This window comes from Empidonax traillii, unplaced genomic scaffold (assembly GCF_003031625.1).
Source record: "Empidonax traillii isolate 1590-97213 ecotype Southwest subspecies unplaced genomic scaffold, ASM303162v1 scaffold347:size1123457, whole genome shotgun sequence".
Taxonomy (NCBI): domain Eukaryota; kingdom Metazoa; phylum Chordata; class Aves; order Passeriformes; family Tyrannidae; genus Empidonax; species Empidonax traillii.
In genome coordinates this window covers 692722-709743 of record NW_020955540.1, presented here as the reverse complement: position 1 = coordinate 709743, position 17022 = coordinate 692722, and the positions used below count along the sequence as shown (strand labels likewise).

Here is a 17022-nt window from a genome sequence, read left to right as displayed (position 1 = left end):
TCCCGGCGCGGCGCGGGGGCTGCCGGGAGCTGTAGTCCCGGGCCATGGCGGCGGCGGGCAGGCCAGGGCCGGGTACGGTCCCCGCGGTGCCGCTCGCCAGCGGCCGCAGCATCCCGGTGCTGGGGCTCGGTAAGTGGCGGCTGGCCCGGCCGGACCCGCCTGCCTGCCAGGCGAGTTGTGAGCGGGCGGGGGTCACCGCTGGGGCCCGGCTGGCCCGGCCGGCCCGGCAGGTTCGGCGCTACCCTTGGCCCGCAGCCGGCCTCGCCTCGGGGCAGCCCGGGCTGAGCCTCCTGCCGAGCTGCCCGTGCCGAGCCGGGCAGGCCCAGTGCTGCTCCGAAAGGCCCTCTTTTGCCCGGTGAAGCTTCGTGCTCCTGCTGAATGGGACCAGCAAGGCGTGCTGGGGCACGGGTGCTGGTGCTGCCGGGACGGCTCCGCGCCCGTCCTGTCCCGCCTGCCCCGGGGCGTTGTGCCGTGGTTTGGTGTTTTGGGTGTGTTTTCTTATAAGGTTTGGGAGCAGACTTTTCTTTAGTGCAGATTTTTCAAGCCAGGGTTAATCTTAGTGCACCTGTTGCAGCTGAGAGCCTGTGTGGGAATCTCGGCTCGTGAGAGGCACAGGGCCTGTGCCTTGTGGTTGTACCAGCACTTGGGCTGTGTGTGTTGAAAGAATCAAAATGTTAAACCCTGGTGGGGTATCAGAATCTGGAGGGTGATTTTTATTATTATTATTATTATTACTTCTTTTCCGTTTTGTAAACTAAGGTTTGATGACATACTGAAGCTTAACAAACGTATGGTTTGGGTTGTTGCTCATACATTTTTGTGTATGTAAAAATGTATGACATTTTTAATACATTTTTAGGAGAAAAAAATGTGCCTGGAAATATGAAAATGCGAAAGAGACTTTTTTGTAGCTTACATTGAATTCTGTTATCAGCTGTTTAGTGAGAAATTCTTAAAGAATTCATTTTCTAAAATGTAAACATGAGGAAAAAATTAAGTCCTTTTAAGACCACATTAGTCGTCTGAATTGACTTGCGGAAAAAGAACCCCAAAACTCGCAAAGAGTATTGAAGCAGGTGTGTTTATTCACGGCGCCTGTGCATGGGGGATAATTCCTCCCATCATGCACACTCATTGCCTTTGTTCAGCTCTATTTATGCAGTATAATGTTACATATGTATTAGTAGTATTACATATACATTAGTTGCGTTACATATACATCAGTTGTGTTACATATGCATTAGCTGTGTCAGCAAATTCCTGAAAAGTGGGAGGGGAATCATTAACATACACCACTCCTATAACTCCGCCTTGGAACGCCCCCTTGGGGATTTCTTTCGGGGGTCTTTGGGGGTCTTTTGGATGAAGTAAGAAGTCTTCCTGAGCTTGAACTTTCTACCTTTGCTAAGAATTGCTGAGTTGGCACTGTCCAATTAACTCAAAACTGTTATTTTCTTCAGGAGCTTCTCTTCATCAACTTTCAAGGTCTCTTTCTCTTGAGCTTCGAAGCCCCTTATCTAAACTCTAAGGTTTTCTGTTCCTGCTAAAGTCTTTGTTATAAAATTAACTATATCCTGTCTGTGAGTTAACGTGAGCAAGCCAGGCCCTATCCTAATTCTATCTAAAAATTAGCTAATACTCAACTAAGGCTACAATCTTGTATTATTGCTTTATATTTTCATCACTCTTTATCAGAATTAATGCTAGTTCAGGAAAGCTGTTGCATTTGGTCCAAGGAAAACAAGGCTATATGCCAACCAGAATAAAATCCCACAATGAGAACTTAAGTATGGAAACATTTGAAATTTGAAAGTTGTTTTTTTTTTTTTCTCCCTCACCCTCAACAAGCAAAATGTGGTATAAACCCAGGGTTGGCTTGCAGCAGAAGGCTCCTTTTAGTTGTATATAGGAATGTCAAGTTTATACTATCCTGAATTACAAATTTGTCTAATTAGTGGATTTGGTAATTATTCAAAAGAGTCAAACTGTTACATTATTGAAGGCCTTTTTCCAAGTCAGCATAGGGCCACGTGAGCATGAGAGGGTTAATAACTAATGCTGTGGTGCCAGAGCCCTCCCCCTGCTGTAGAACAGCAGATAAAGAGACCATGAACTCTCCCAAAACAGGAGCTGTAGCAGAGCACCTGGAAGGTTTGACCCAGAGAGGCAAACATGGACCATACACACACCAGTGACCATTGCATCCTTGGCCAGAGCTTTCTGGGTTTCTTTGAATAACTGGGTTTTTTATATAGTTGACATTAATTTGTTTTTATGTCTTGTAAAAGCAGGGAGTTAATTTATCTCTTGGTTAAAATCTCCTATTTGGAACAGTATTTGAGCCTCTCCTTCTTTCTCTTCTTAGGACTCTTTCCAGAAGTCTCTTTGATTCTTAACATATTCTAAAACATCAATACCCTTCCAAGTTAGTCTTTCATGATGCCGTTTTATCATGGGTCAATTCAATATCCCAGATTTTTCATTTTTTTTACATAAACATACAAATCAAAGGCACTGGTGTTCTTTGTGACACGGGAGTTAATCAGTCACACAACTATGGAGCTAAGCTATAAAATGAGATCACCCTTGTGCTCTTTTTCTCTTTATCCTATGAATGTGAACTGACTTCAGAGCAATTATTTAGGATTTTCATTAGTATGAAGGAGGGCAAAATTAGGGCTGTGGATTTTAGAGTGTATTAATCCACTTAAGTCAATAGGAGTTGGTCTTTGATTTTAATAGGCCTGGGTTTTTATCCAGAAAGGCTAAGCAGATAAAGCTTGTAAAGCTTGTTTCAAAGTACCCAAAGTGATTTGAGCCACACATAACAAAAAGTCTGAGCAACTCACCATCATCAGCCAAAGATTAAAAAAAAAAAAAAAATTTGAAGGTTTGCAAAATGTTAACTGCCTTTACCACGTGTTTTTATGTGTGCATATGTTCATAAACATGTGCTATCTGTTTACCCAATATATGAATTCAGTATTTTAGTATCTGTTAACCTTAAGAATACTTGATGCAGCTGTCCCTTACACAGTCATTATGCAGTGAGCAAAAGGGCCTGTGTTGTTCAAAAGTGCTATTCTTTTTCCTTTTTCTGTTTTCTTTTGTTTGTTTGCTTGTTTGTTGGTTGGTTTTTGTGGGTTTTTGTTGTTTGGGGTTTTTTGTGGGGGTTTTTGGGGTTTTTTTGAGGAGTTAGTTGGTTCTTTTAACCTGTAACACTTTTTGTCAATTTAGTTCACTTGGGGATTTTTTATAAAATTAAAGAAAACATAATATAAATAGTCTTTTTTAGAGAATGGACTTGATTCTCTTCTGTCCATTGTTTTAGTATACGCTGAACAGTGTTTCAGGCTATTAACAGAATAGGGGGGTTTTTATTGGTGGTTATAATACTTCTTAGGTTATAGGAAGAATAAACTTGACTAGAAAGTAGGCAGGCAGAAAGGCTGCTTTGTGCTCTGCACCCAAAAGCTGCTTGCTGTCCTTTTGCTGTCTTGGTAAGTCCTGAGTTGTCTGTGTAAGTCCTGATTTCAAACTGCAGTAAATGGATAGTGGCATGCAAGAGAATCAAGTTTGAATTTTTCTGACCCAGTACCTTCTGTCAGAGTTGGCTTTCAAGGAGCTGCTCTTGACTTACGGTGGTGGTGGTGGTGTCATGAGCAGCAGGATTTAGTTCCTTAACTTCACTTATCTATTCTTGTCTTGCTATAGTAACACTTGACATATTGCTTTATACATTGTGCAGATCTTTGGATCTTGTAATACATAGGAACCAAACAGATAATTTTAAGAAATCCTTATATATGCTGCAAAATATCGAGAATTTTAGAAAAGAAGGGAAGAAAAAAAGTTCAAGACTCACCACCCTGCTTTTGTGGTCAAGCTGTAAATACCACGATATGCAGCCTAATACAATGGGATCTTTACAGTGGCTCTTCTCACTTCAGTATTCTTTTCCATATTAATGATTTATTTTTGTTCCAGGCTTACCAATTAACTAATGTTTGCAGTGCAGAAACTTGGCTATAAAGTGGAGGAGAACTTTCTTCAAAGAGGATGCATTCTCTGCAGGGCCATTTTCTGCAGGATTTGAAATTTGTTCGGTTGTCATTTCTTATCCCTCTAAACATGCAGGCATAATTGTTCTGTGTTCCCTCAGAGACAAATTTCCTAGATATGCATGTTGCCTCTGTTGCTAGATCATCTTTCTAAAAGCTTCAGAGAGATAAATATGCTGTTAAGATGGTTTCAGCTATCCAGTTGTGTCAACTGGAAGACAGCTCAGACAGGTATGCAAGTTATTTCCAAGTGATGAAACCCCTTTTGTAGTAGCTGGGAGCTGAAGTAGGGGACAGGTAATGTGCTTCTTGGCCAGAACAAGAGAGTGCAACAGCAGCCTGGGATGGCATTCTGTCAAAAATGCCTGTTCTTTCTGTTCAAGCTTCAGTTATCCAAAGGTGGTCTTGGTGGTGTTTTTTTAATTGGGTTTCATTTTTTTAAATGGCTTGCTGTGCTACAGCTGCTTTGGCTTCCAGATTTGTGTAGGAGAAATTCAGTAAGTTGGTCATGGTTTGATGCAAAAGAGGAAAGGAGAGGAAGGAGGTTAAGTGGTCTTTCAGTAGGTTACCATTCTCTTTCTGGGGCTCTGTGCTCTCTTACTGAGGAGGATCCATTTCCATTGCAATCTCCTATGAGAAAGATGAATTTTTATTTCAGAGAAGGCCATGGAGCGTGCAAAAGTTATGCTCGTTCTGAAGGGTTACTTGGAATAACATGCCAAATTCTGTATATCCAGAATTCCATATTTACTTAGATGCATATTCATATTGTGTTTTATCTGTCTTGTGTCCAGCAGAAAGACAAGTCTGTTAGCAATGGTGAAACATGCTGATTTTCCTGAGACACCAAACAATTATAAGGCAACCTTTGTGTTACAAATATGTTATATAGCTACATTTTGATTATAAAAACTGTTGATAACTTTATATTTCTCATGGTTCAATTCTAACATTTGTGTTAGCCAATATTATTCATGTGCAAAGGGTCAGGCGTGTTTACGGTCAATTTTCATTACCAAGGCTGCTTTGAACTGGAGTAAGCTCAAATCTGAAATGAATTGGGATTTTGGCCCTGATATTTGTATCAAGTGTCAAACCATGCCCCAGAGAGTACATTACCTCATAATGGCTTTAGATTGCTTTAGAAAAAGGATACATTCACTGTCTTGCTAATAAGATAGCTGTGGAAAACTACATATTCTTACATTGTCTTAACTGCAGGATACTTGGTGCTTCTCTAAAGCAGCATCCTCGAAAATGGATGGCTTGTCAAAATGGTGCACACAGTATCACCCCCATCCGGCTTTGGAAGAAAAATGAATACAATTTGAATTGTTCATGCTTGCTGCTGCTAAGTAGGAAGCCTCCCACTTAGAAAGTTGTCACTTTTTTGTTTTGTTTTGTTAAAAGTTTGAGGGGTGAAAATGCTGCCATTTAAAGCATTTGATTATAATTCAGTAGCAGAGGGGCTCTTCTTCCTGTGACTGAAATGTTAGGAAGCTTTTTGAAGGTCGTGTGCTGAATGGTTGACATGTCTTAAGGCTTGTTTTGGCGCTTTCTATTGAAACTCTCTTCATGCCCTTGATATGGTAGTTATATTCCCATTAGAAGAAGGGTTCTTTGGTGTGTTTTTGTTTGTTTGTTGTTTTATTGGGGTTTTTTTTAGAGACAATATTAATTAAATTCAGGTGAGTTGGGCAAATAGCCAGTGATCTCCTGACAAAATGAGCTGGTGATACCAAATATTCATAGACGGTTTTTATGTAAAGTTGCCTTCTATGTAATCCTTGGAGCAGCTAGAATTAATAACAACTTGATGAGACAAAAGTTCTCTAATGATCTCCTCCTATTAAAGTATAAAATTAATTGCATGCTTGCTTGGGAGGGGGCATCAGGACAGGCAATTAAACTAAATGAAATAATCAAGTCTTTACACTCACTGAGCCTTACCCGTGACACACACAGTGAGTATTTTATTAGTAGTAATAATGTTTGTTACAGAAGGCCATTCCAGCATGGGCAGTGTCATATGCTGGGTACTGTAGCTGGGAAAGAAGTCAGGTACTGCTCTGAGCAGCTTCTTATCAAACAGCCAAAGCCTGGGAAGAATAAAAATCGATTCACTAAATAATATGATGTTGATTAAGTTCCAGCACTAGTAGCTTGCTTAAATTGTTTTTTTTTTTTACTGTGTTTGTTGGTATGTTGCACTACTAAGATGTTAAAGTAATACACCCAGAATCCCCCCATAGTCAAGGGAAACCATTAAAATATCTCTGTCCTCATTTCAGGGTGTTCCATAGGTAATATTCCTGATACTCCACTGTACTTTTATCTAAGTAGATATATCTTAAAAGTCCTGATTTTTACTTTGCTGATTGCATTAAGACATTGCATCATTTGCATTGCAGCCACTCAGGACTCTTGTATTGTTCCCAGTTCTTTTCACAACACGTGTTTCCTGGAGAACAGCAAAGAGTCAGATTGCTCCAATTGCATTGTATCAGGTTGTGTTGGGTTTTTTAAAATCAAAATGCTTCATATAACTTAAATCATAATGCTGAATGGAAGTATTTTATCATTTCCTTCCATTATGCTTTAGTAATCCAGTTACCTGCTTCTTAATCCTAGAGTTGCTCATATTCATTCTTAAACATAGCTGTGGTCAAAACAGACCCTGTCCTGCTGGGACTGGAATAAAATGAGGGTTTGCTTTTCAATTCAATGGCAACAGAGCCAAGCCTTCACTTTTTGTCATTTTCTACTGTTACTGCCTGTTTTTTTATTCATGGTTCTTGTTTCTTCATGGCTTTGGTTCTTAAAGAAATTTATGGAACAGTGGTCCTGATACCGAGACCTATGGCACTCCTCCCATTAATCTTATCCCCTAATAAGAATTGGCTGTTTATTTCTTCCCTTTGTTTTATGTCTCAACCATTTTTATTTTTATTCTGTTGGGGCTTTGCTTCTCACCCATGGTTACCAAGTTGCCTTAACAGCCTCTTGTGATGAACAAAATGCCACCTCTATAAATCTTTCTGTCCTAATTCACCCACTGTTTCAGTAGATCTGACCTTGAGAAGTTGTACTTGAGCTTTGAGGGCCTCCAGATATTTAACTTCTGTCCAGTACAAAACGTGGCCATAGCCCAGGCAGCTGTGGGTTTGTAGACTGTGGGACTAAACATTATCCTCTCCTACCTGACTAAACCTGGTGAGCTCCTACCTTCCTTCCTTTCTTTGAACTTACCTACTTCCAGCCTGGTGCTGTTTTATTCCTTAAAAATGACTGAATGCTGTACAAATGTTGTTTTAAAGTCTACTAATAAATGCATCTGGGGCAAAATGCTGAGCCAATTTTTGCTTATATCAGAGTGTACACAGTACAGAAATATTTTTTGCCTGGGGGAAATTGCTGCTCTGTCTCCGCTCTCTGTGCACCTACAAATCTAGGAGGTTAGGTTTTCAAATTTTTGCTGGGGATTTTGTTTGTATTCTGGCATAATGAACGATGATTTCATAGCAGAAAAATAGCTTCTTTCTCAGGCTGGATTTTTTTTTGGTAATCACCCTGTTGGTGATGTGATACAGATGAATTTTAAATGTCCTTCATTAAATCTAATTAATAAACCAATTCAGGTTTTTGTCATTGTTTAATAATTAAAGCTATTATCAGTGTAAGCAGAAGCACTTCATGTGTATGCTTTTAACTTTCCTGTTGCCATTAATACTTTTAAATGTTGCAAGCTTAATCGTCCATGAGAAGAACAAATGATTTGTAAGCAGTTTGAAATTAACAGCGGAGCAAACTCCCGTGTATAGAACTTTTGTCTTTAACCATGTTTCTGTAGTGTAGAAAAATTACACCAGACTTTGCAGGGAGAAAAAAAGAAAGCTAAACTTTATCTTTCAACCTTCATGTAGCAGATTTTAGTCTTCATACCTTTTTTGTTTGCCAGAGCTCGCTAGCATAGTTTTGGCAGCATTGAATGGTGATGTCACATGCTGCTGTAACCTAAATTGCTGCAGTTCCTCGTGCTTCCAAATGGGGAGAAGGGAGGTGCTAATTCCTTAACTTACTTCAGTTCTAATGTGTATGCAAAGTACCCCAGCACAGAGAGTGGTACAAAATCCTCATTATGGGGGGAGAGGGGAAAGAAAAAGGCAAGGCATCTTTGTGGCTTTACAGCAGTTCCATAACTGTAAGGTCTGTTTCTCATAGTTGATGCCTGAATGGAAGTGCAGTGCATTCTAATGCTTCACGTTCTAAGGCTAAGTGTGCAATGTGAGGGGAGGGGCTACTGGAGATGTTATTTGTCTTGGAAACCTGGAGAAAATGCATTTTAAATTCATTTATGATGTGGGGGAAAGTCAGCGTTTGATCAGAAACATTCCTTAGTGTTCAGCTTTAGTTTGCACCAAGGGTGTCTGGATTGTTCCTGTCCTTGGAACTCAGCAGTGGGACATGGCAAGGCTCAGACCTCGCAGTGTCACGGGACGGTGCAGAAGTGGGATCTGTTGTGATTCACAATTGCACTTGCTCTGCACTCTGAGCAAAGGGCACTGTTATGTCCAAAATTAGCCATCAGCTTGAACGTTGTCTTGAATTAGGATCTCACAATGGTAATTACTGTATGAACATTTTCATTGTGTGAAGCTATGCCACTAAAAGTCACAGTTCTTTTTGTAATTTTTCTTATAATATTATCTTTACAATATTTTAAACAGTTTTGAATCACTGGTCTCATGTTCAACAACACTTCTTAAATTTGTTGTCCCTTGACATAACTTTATGTTAGTTATGCTTAATCATTATTTACAGAGCTTTTTTTAAGTCAGCTTTTCTCAGCAGGAGTGATTATGGTAATGTTCTACTTAAGTACAGGGCTTAATTCTTTTTTCTTTTTTTTGTTCTTTTTTGTGGAAGTTGTTTAGAAGAGGAAAAAATTGTCACAAATCTGTCTCATTTACTGTGAAGTATTTCCAAATGTCTAATTTTGCTAATCAATTAATGTCATCCTTATCAGGCAGAGTAGGTTAAGGACATGTTTTAAAGAGGAGGAAGACAAAATTTTTGTTCAGTTTGTATATCTGCTGTACCTAGTAAATATCCTTATTAGTTATGAAGTTAAAAGTTCTATCAAGGTATGGTAAGTACTGGAAGTAATTTCAATTGAGTTAACAAAGGAAATAGAATGAAAATAATTTAAAACTGGTTCACACCAGCAATTCTTCGTGCACTATTAACTGCTAAGATCTAGTCACAAAACATTATTCTGAGGAGAAAAGGTTTAGTGAACCCTAGAAATTGGATTTGATTTATGCCAGAAAATCTGCCTTTTCACTGCTTGAGATTTCTATGGAAGGAAGCCACAGTCTTTTACCAAATGGTTTCTAAGGTAACATCTTATAGCAGAGCATCTGAAACCAATTTGGTTGTTAATGAGAAATAGTTCTCACGGTGGTGGGAAAGTGTGGAGTGAAAGAAAAGGCTCCAAGATTTGGCAGTCAGTGTGTAAAGGCATTTAAATAAATGTGTGCTGCTGCTCGGCTTATGAAATTTCTACATGAATTACACATTTATAATTGCCTTTCAAATGTATAGGTCTCTTTCTAGATTTTATTGATAAGTTCTGCATGATTAAAATATTTGTATACTACTGCTGAATAATTTAAATAGCTGGCAGTTTTCCAGTGGAAATCTCTTTACTCCCACTGAAAAAAATATTTGCATTTTTTGGGTGATAGTGTATTGGTGCTGCCAGAAGTGCAGTAGTGGATTGGTGCCATATCAGGGCAATAGCATCCTGCTAATGTTGGACACTACTTGCAGACTTTCTGGCATTGTCATGAGACACATTCTGAGAAGCTGCTCTTACACCTGCCTTCTTTTCTGAGGTTCTGACTACGTAAATGGTAGGTCAGTGAGCAGAAATGTGTAGTCATTTCACAGTAGATGAACTTAATATCTCTTACAGTCAGAGCCTCTATGGGATGGAGGGAATAGAGTGCTTCTGTCAACAATGGCTCATTGCCATTTCTTCCTTCCTCCCAGGAAGAGAGAAAACTAGCAATTCTGGCTTCCCTTTCCCTGGATACATAATAAACACGTAATGGCTCTCTCCTACCCTTTTGCCTTGCGGCGAGACTGTATTTTCCTGCATTTTGTTTCTTGATGCCTGTGAAGACTTGCCTGAATAGAATTGCAGAGTTTAAAATCATGCTTGCCTACTTTTTTTGCTCATGTTATTGAATCCTGTGAGTGGGTTCTGAGTTGCAGAGGGGGAAAAACAGTCCCAGAGTGACAGCTTTGCACTAAGCAATGGATCATATTTAGCAAATAGAAAAACAAAAAAAGAAACGTTACTGAAGTAAAACTAATAAACTAAAATATATAAAATACTCAGAATCCAGATTACTTTTACAGAGGCAAGAGAAACTGTCTTTAAATGACTGAGTTTTAGATAAACCTGTGTGCTGCTTTAGTTCTGACCAATTATAGAACCATTGGTTATATAGTGTGAGTCTGCTCAGGGCCTTTCTCTGATCACTGATGTTGTCCTACCAGTTCTTCCAGAAGCCCATTGTCTCTGTAGGCTGCATTCCCTCAAGGGCAGCTACCCTGTTTCATACACATGTTGGGTGCCAGTCTTGGAATCTGAATAAAATATCCAAGTTATTTTGTAAAATTAATTGTGATTAAATTTGGATCCCATAACTTGAAATACTCTCTAGCCACCTTATGAAAATTGTAGAGTATAATAGTAGCTTCATAGTGAGGTTGCCTTTGACTTCACCTGCTACAGAGGAAAGCCCTACACTCCAGAAGAGAGAGGATGCTATGAATACATTGTCATGTGATGCTAAATAGGATTTTCAGAGTAACTGACCCCATTAAGATAAAACTGTGCCAAAATATGCAGTAAGAATACTTAACTTCTAGTGTTGAGGTTATAGAAAATTAGTTTGACATTATCTGCCTGGCCAAGAGCAGCTTTGGGGATGGTGTTGGGGAATGTAATAGAAAGGCTTCAGGAGACGAGTTCATGGAGAAGGTCTTTCTGAGCATTTGTTGGTTGTCTTGAAGACAACTGTGATTTTATTTTTCTTTTTATTTTAATAAAAGCACTTGTTAGATCAAATTATTTAACTGCTACTGCTAAATGTTTTTTGTGCTTCATTCCTTGCCTGAAAAAGTGGCTTTTCCCCTCTGGGAAGTTGTTCAGGTTCATGAATAACCCTAAAACTGTACTTTTTTGTTTGGCCATTTAACAATCCGAATGAGCTTGTCAGAGGATCATATGAATACAGAATGAGGAGGAGGATGTAAGACAGACAGCAAGGACAGCAAGGAAGGATTCTCTGTCCTTGAGCCATTCCACAGAAGAAGCATGTGGTTTTGTGAATGGATTAGCAATAAACCTTGAAATATGTTACATGTTCATTTGCACTCTGTATAGTCAACCTTTTATGTTTTATCATTGAATTTGCTCATAGTGTGATTAGGAACTAAAAGTACATCAACAGCAAAAAATTTAATATATTCATATTTGTTTCTGTTGAAATACTGTTGAAATAGTAAAAATAAAACTAATAGCACCAAATATTTCAAGCCTGTTATGGTACACAATAGCATATACAGTGTCCACAATGAGTGTCTAAATATCAGTTAAAGGATGTTGGAGCTTTTGCTTTTGAGAGTTCTTAAGTGAATACTTAGAGATAAATCAGGAAAGGAATGGGCATTTTTGCAGGTGTTTTGTTTGTCAACTGTTTTAATTTAGTACTGGGTACTGATGATGAAGATCATTAATCTCTGATCTGACCTCTAAATATTCTGGCTGTGGTTTCAGTAACAGGAACTTTTCTGATGTTATCCCACTGAATTCAAGTAGAACATCCTTGTATTTTCAGATAAATAATCATTTCACACTTCACAAAGAACATGAAGACACCCTTCTCCACAAAGGAAGGGAGAAAGCAGGGAGGGAAAGAAGGTCCTGGTTCTCTTTTGAAAAACTGCTGGTGCTTTGGATCCCTCTCTGTGTTCTGCAGCTTCCGCAAAGGAGAACAGAAAGCTTAATGAGGCTGAGAGTCAGCTGAGATGGTGCCTAAATCTGGGACAGGGGGTTGCGTTTTGGTTTGTCAGTTGTTTTACATTTTTAGTGGGTTCAAGGAGGGATGTGTTGGTGGTTTTGTATTTTTGAGGGCTTGGGGGAGGTGTTGCTGATTAGGGTTTTTTCCCTGTAGCAACTGCATTGTGAACAGGATTCTGCCTTCCTAATAATCTTTGGAACGTTTTATGGGTTGTCAGAGCACGTTTCTCACCCCAGATTTGATAGCAGCCTTCTTCAGGGTACCAAGAGAGTGATGAGTATCTGTGGCAAAATAACAACGTAACTGATTAAGTCAAGTTTTCAATGGGTTTGTGTCCTTTGACCTATCGGTATTTTCACTGCAGTATCCTCATCCCTCACAACCACCAATTTTCACAAAATCCATAGAGTGTAATTATCTTGGACATCTTTGGATCTGTCAAATTTAGCTTGGTTCAGTCAATGAGAGAACAGTGCTATTTCCTAAGAAAACAAGTTAAAATACTAAAGCTTAAAAAGTAGGGAGCTTTTCCAGACCTACTTATATTTGACATTATTTCTTAAAGGGAATTCCTGTTTTTTACCAGAGAATTCTCAAGGAAAAAAATTATTAATAAAATATTTTTGGAAACAGTAAGGGGATGGAATGGGTGCTGGTTCATATTAGTTTTAAATGCAAGCTTGGATTTTGTCTTTAAATATACATGTACAGTGTGAATTATATCTCTGGGAACAAAGGATCATCCCAAACATGTGAAAATGTTAATGTGTTCAAGTAAATTTGGATTTCTAATATTAGAAAAAAACACATTTCAGTCAGTCCACTTTCTTTTCTCATCCTTCTGCATCTGTGAATTGTAACATACTTAACCACATGAGTAAACGTAAGAAAACTTTAATTTCTGAAGTCTGGAAGCTGTTATGTTAGTAACATAATTAACTTTTCAACCTGTTGTTTATGATTAGGTTGGCTTGCAAAATGGTAATATTAAATAACTGTTAAGCTTTCTTTTTAATTACTGTTTAGTGCCCCAGGACTGTTGTAGTTCATTTTTAGGCATAGAAATTGAGATAATTCCCTCCGGACTGATCTTGCTGTCTTTAATTCCTGTGTAACAAGTGTGCATGCGATCACTGAATGGGGTACAATAACAGAATTATTCTGAATTTTCTTTCTTTTCCACTCTCTCCCTTTAACTTAAAGAGTTAAACTAAAAAAAAAGAAAAAAAAAAAGTTGTTTGTCCTAAATGTTCTTACTGAAATCCATTATGCATGAAAGGAGTCTGAGTCCATTTGCAAGACCTCTAAATGAACTCCATTCATTCCGTGCTCAGAAATGTCCATTCAGCCAGAAACAGACACAATAGTTACAACCTCATTTATTTTGCACCAATGCCATCATATTAAAAGTGAGGCGTTTGTTACGAGAAAGTATAGTAATTTTTCTATGCTAGTTATATAATTCTTTAATAAAATTACTTTAGGATTTGAATAATGTAAAATTGCATATCTATTCTTTGCCCATAATTGCAATGTAGTAGCATTGCAGTCACCTGAGATTCTTAAACATTCATGGAGATTTTGCAATAGCTGTTTTGAAAATGTAAGTTGACTTAGCTTGACTTACTGTCACATAGAACGAGTTACAGAGGCATGTTTCTAGTTGGCTCAGAAATTAAGCCAATTAGTGATTATAATTAGTGTCTATTGAAAAAAATATTTAAAGTTTTGTCTTTTCAAACATTAAAACTTTGTTTGCATTTGGAAGGTAAATTACCTATGATATGCATGTCATTATCTTGGGAATATAGTGTTTCATCACTTTAAAATCCATGAAGATAAGTCAAGAATTCACTACTCCACATTTTGCCTGTCTTAAAGTGGAAACTGTCCCATTGTGATGGGCAGAATGTCACGATCCTCAGGGGTAGGGCTGGGATATCAGACCATATTACATCTTAGGTTATATGCCTTGGAGTCTTGAGTAAGAGACGCTGGTTTTCCTTCTAAGGTTAGGAATGGGCAAAAATGATAAGCATTTAGGAGAACCTGGCTTGCTTTACATGCAAGTGGGACTTTCATAAGTTGTCACTCTTGCATGCAGTGTTAAACCTGTGTGAGAAAGGTCTGCAGCTCCCACGGGCATTCTCTCCCCAGTTCAGCTTAGGGAGGCTCTAAGGAGAACCTAAGGTGGTTGCACTTGTGTCCTTTTCCTGCCAGGCTGTGTGACCATTTGCATGAGGTAATTTTCTAACGTGCAGAGAGTGTTCAGTGTAGAAATAAATACTGTTTTTGGAGGGAAAGAGAAAGCTGAGAGCAGATACAAATTTCACTTTATATTATTCTTTGACCTGAAGTCCTTTATTTATTTTAGATTCAGCAGTTGACTGTTCACGACTGTTCAGGGCCCTTTTGAAGTCAGTGACGGAGCCATTTTCATGCCAACTATTGTTTGTGGCACTCTGGCCTTTAAGTACCAATAATCAACTTGGAAAGAGGTGACTGTGGTAGCTGACTGGAACTGACCGAGCATTTCCTCCAACAAACTGTAGAAAATACTGTTTGTGGGAAGCGTGTGAGTGAGGGTGAATGGGTGAGGGGCTCACGGCAGGAAAAACAACTAACAGGAAAGCATAAGGAGAAACATCATCTCCCTGCTCTCAACCAGTTCTTTATCTGACGGTCCTCCTGCTGGTTGCTTTTCCTGCTGAGTCTCCTCCTCCTTCCGTCCCCTTGACATGCAAAATACACGTCCAGTGAATACCTACACAGTGACAGTACCAGCACGTTGTTACTGAAACACCCTGCATGACCATTCTGTAACTCTTGTATAGCATTCCATTGTTTTGATTACTGCTGAGCTTGACATTATGTGAATTGCACCTGCGGTTTGGCCTGCTCTGGGATTGTACAAAGCAGTAAGAACTTGGAGCTACCAGGAGTTCAAAAGAGTAAAGGTCTCAGGATATGCTTTTCATAAAACAAATTGTTTTTAAAGATGTTTGGGTTTTTTTAATATTTTCATCTGTAAATGTTACACTTCTGTGTGAAAATTAAGTGCCATATACTAATTTTCCACAATGTTGGTGTGTTTTCTCTGGATGATTTCCAGCCTGACTCCTTAAATCACTTCTTTAAACTTAAATGCTGTTGATACTTGATTTTGATGGAGTTTTTTTCTGATTGACATCAACATTCTCCCACTTCATGTATTTTCTAGGTTAGAGATCTGTCAGTTCACTTTTCTTTTTTTACTCTTGGGAAATGAAAATTGAATAAGAAGGGTCTGTGACAATATATTTAAAAAAAAAAAAAAAAAAGAAGCAAAAATTAAGAAGCATGATAAAATGTGTCCCTCATAATTCACTGCTGACAATTCACTTCTGCTTTTTGTTTGTTTAGGTACTTCCCACCAAGGTGGCTATTCCCACAGTGCAGTGGTCCACGCATTGCAAAAATGTGGCATTCGTCACATTGACACAGCAAAAAGATATGGCTGTGAATCTCTCCTCCAAAAGGCCATCAGAGAGAGTGCTGTGAAGCGAGAGGATCTCTGGATAACTACCAAACTCTGGCACGGTGATTACGGCTACGAAAGCACAAAAAGGGCCTGCTTGGAGTCATGTCAAAGGCTTGGCGTTGAATATCTTGGTATGAACCTTTACATGTAGCTCATTTATTGTGCCTTCCATGTGAGTACTCACAAAGTTGAATGAATTCCTGAAAAAAAATTACAGATGGATCACAGAAACCAAATTCTGCCTTTATTTACAGGCTTGCAGGTTTCTTGTTCTGTTTGTTCTCTAGCTAAAGTTCACATGCATACAGTTGAGAGCACGGAGTTTTTTCTTGTTGCAAATGTTTTAAAACAGACCAAGGTATATTTTGTGAAGGTCTGTCTCACTGTTAAATTACTTGAGGAACAACTACATGAGTTTTATATATAAAAACACTCAAAACTAGGGAAACAAGGATTCATAAACTTTACAATAAGATATTGGCAACAGTGTGGCAAACATACCTGGTTTCTTCTGTGGTCTGTTTTGTTTTTCTCAAGGAGTGGGACTCCTTTCTAAAACTTTCTTTGTAGGTCTATTAACTCTTTGAAATTCAGAATACTGCCTGTAGATTGGTCTGTCTGATGCAATATACTTTGGGGAAAACGTTAGAAGTATTTACAAGACTTTAGAAAACTGAAACTAAATCTAAGTAACACAGATGCACTTTCAAATTTAACCTTATCATAAACTTCTTTTAGTAAAAAATGTGATCTTGGAACTCCCTTATTAGACAGGCAAAGAGCTGCCATAGTGATGCCAATTAATTCTTTGCAACAGGCCATAAGAGAGGAGATACTTGATGAAAATAAATATGGTATTTGCTTCTTCTTCTGAAGCAATGAGAAGAAAATGGAGGTAGAGGAAGATGAATTTAAAGTAATAATTTAAAGTAATAATCTAAAATAATGGCACTGGTGGAGATAATCTTTATACTGATATTCAAGAAGCCATTGACCTAATCATCAGTGTCCTGCCTGTCAATGTCCTGAAAACCTTCATTTTGTTTCTTTCCTCACCCCATCCCCATTTTAGCAATAAACTTTAATGAGGAAGTGAACAGCTTTTGTGAAGTATGAATTTCTCTGAATTAGTAACATATAATATTAGTGGCAGCTGTGTGCTATGTTTACTGGCTTGTTTTGCTTGGGTACTTTGCAAGATGAACAGGGAAAAACTCTTATATCTGCTAAAGACAGATGCCTGTATGTACATCTTTGGCTTCATTCTTTCTAGAAATGTATCCCTTCACTTCCTCCACAGGTACAGAATAATGCAAAAGGAATTTAGGATTTCTTTTTGTCTGTC

At 38.5% G+C, this 17022-nt stretch overlaps 1 protein-coding gene across 3 annotated transcripts in view; it reads left to right on the top strand.

Moving 5' to 3' along the window:
- Positions 1-8: 8 nt before the first annotated feature.
- Positions 9-17022, top strand: part of LOC114061650 (uncharacterized oxidoreductase ZK1290.5-like) — a 44906-nt gene continuing 27892 nt past the window's right edge. For all 3 annotated transcript variants that reach the window (XR_003572173.1, XR_003572172.1, XM_027892327.1), the window contains exons 1-2: positions 9-129; positions 15560-15808. Coding sequence is in view for 1 of the 3 variants with exons in the window: in XM_027892327.1 (XP_027748128.1) it covers positions 45-129; positions 15560-15808 (334 nt within the window). In the remaining 2 variants the exon portion in view is untranslated. The remainder of the gene's footprint in view (positions 130-15559; positions 15809-17022) is intronic.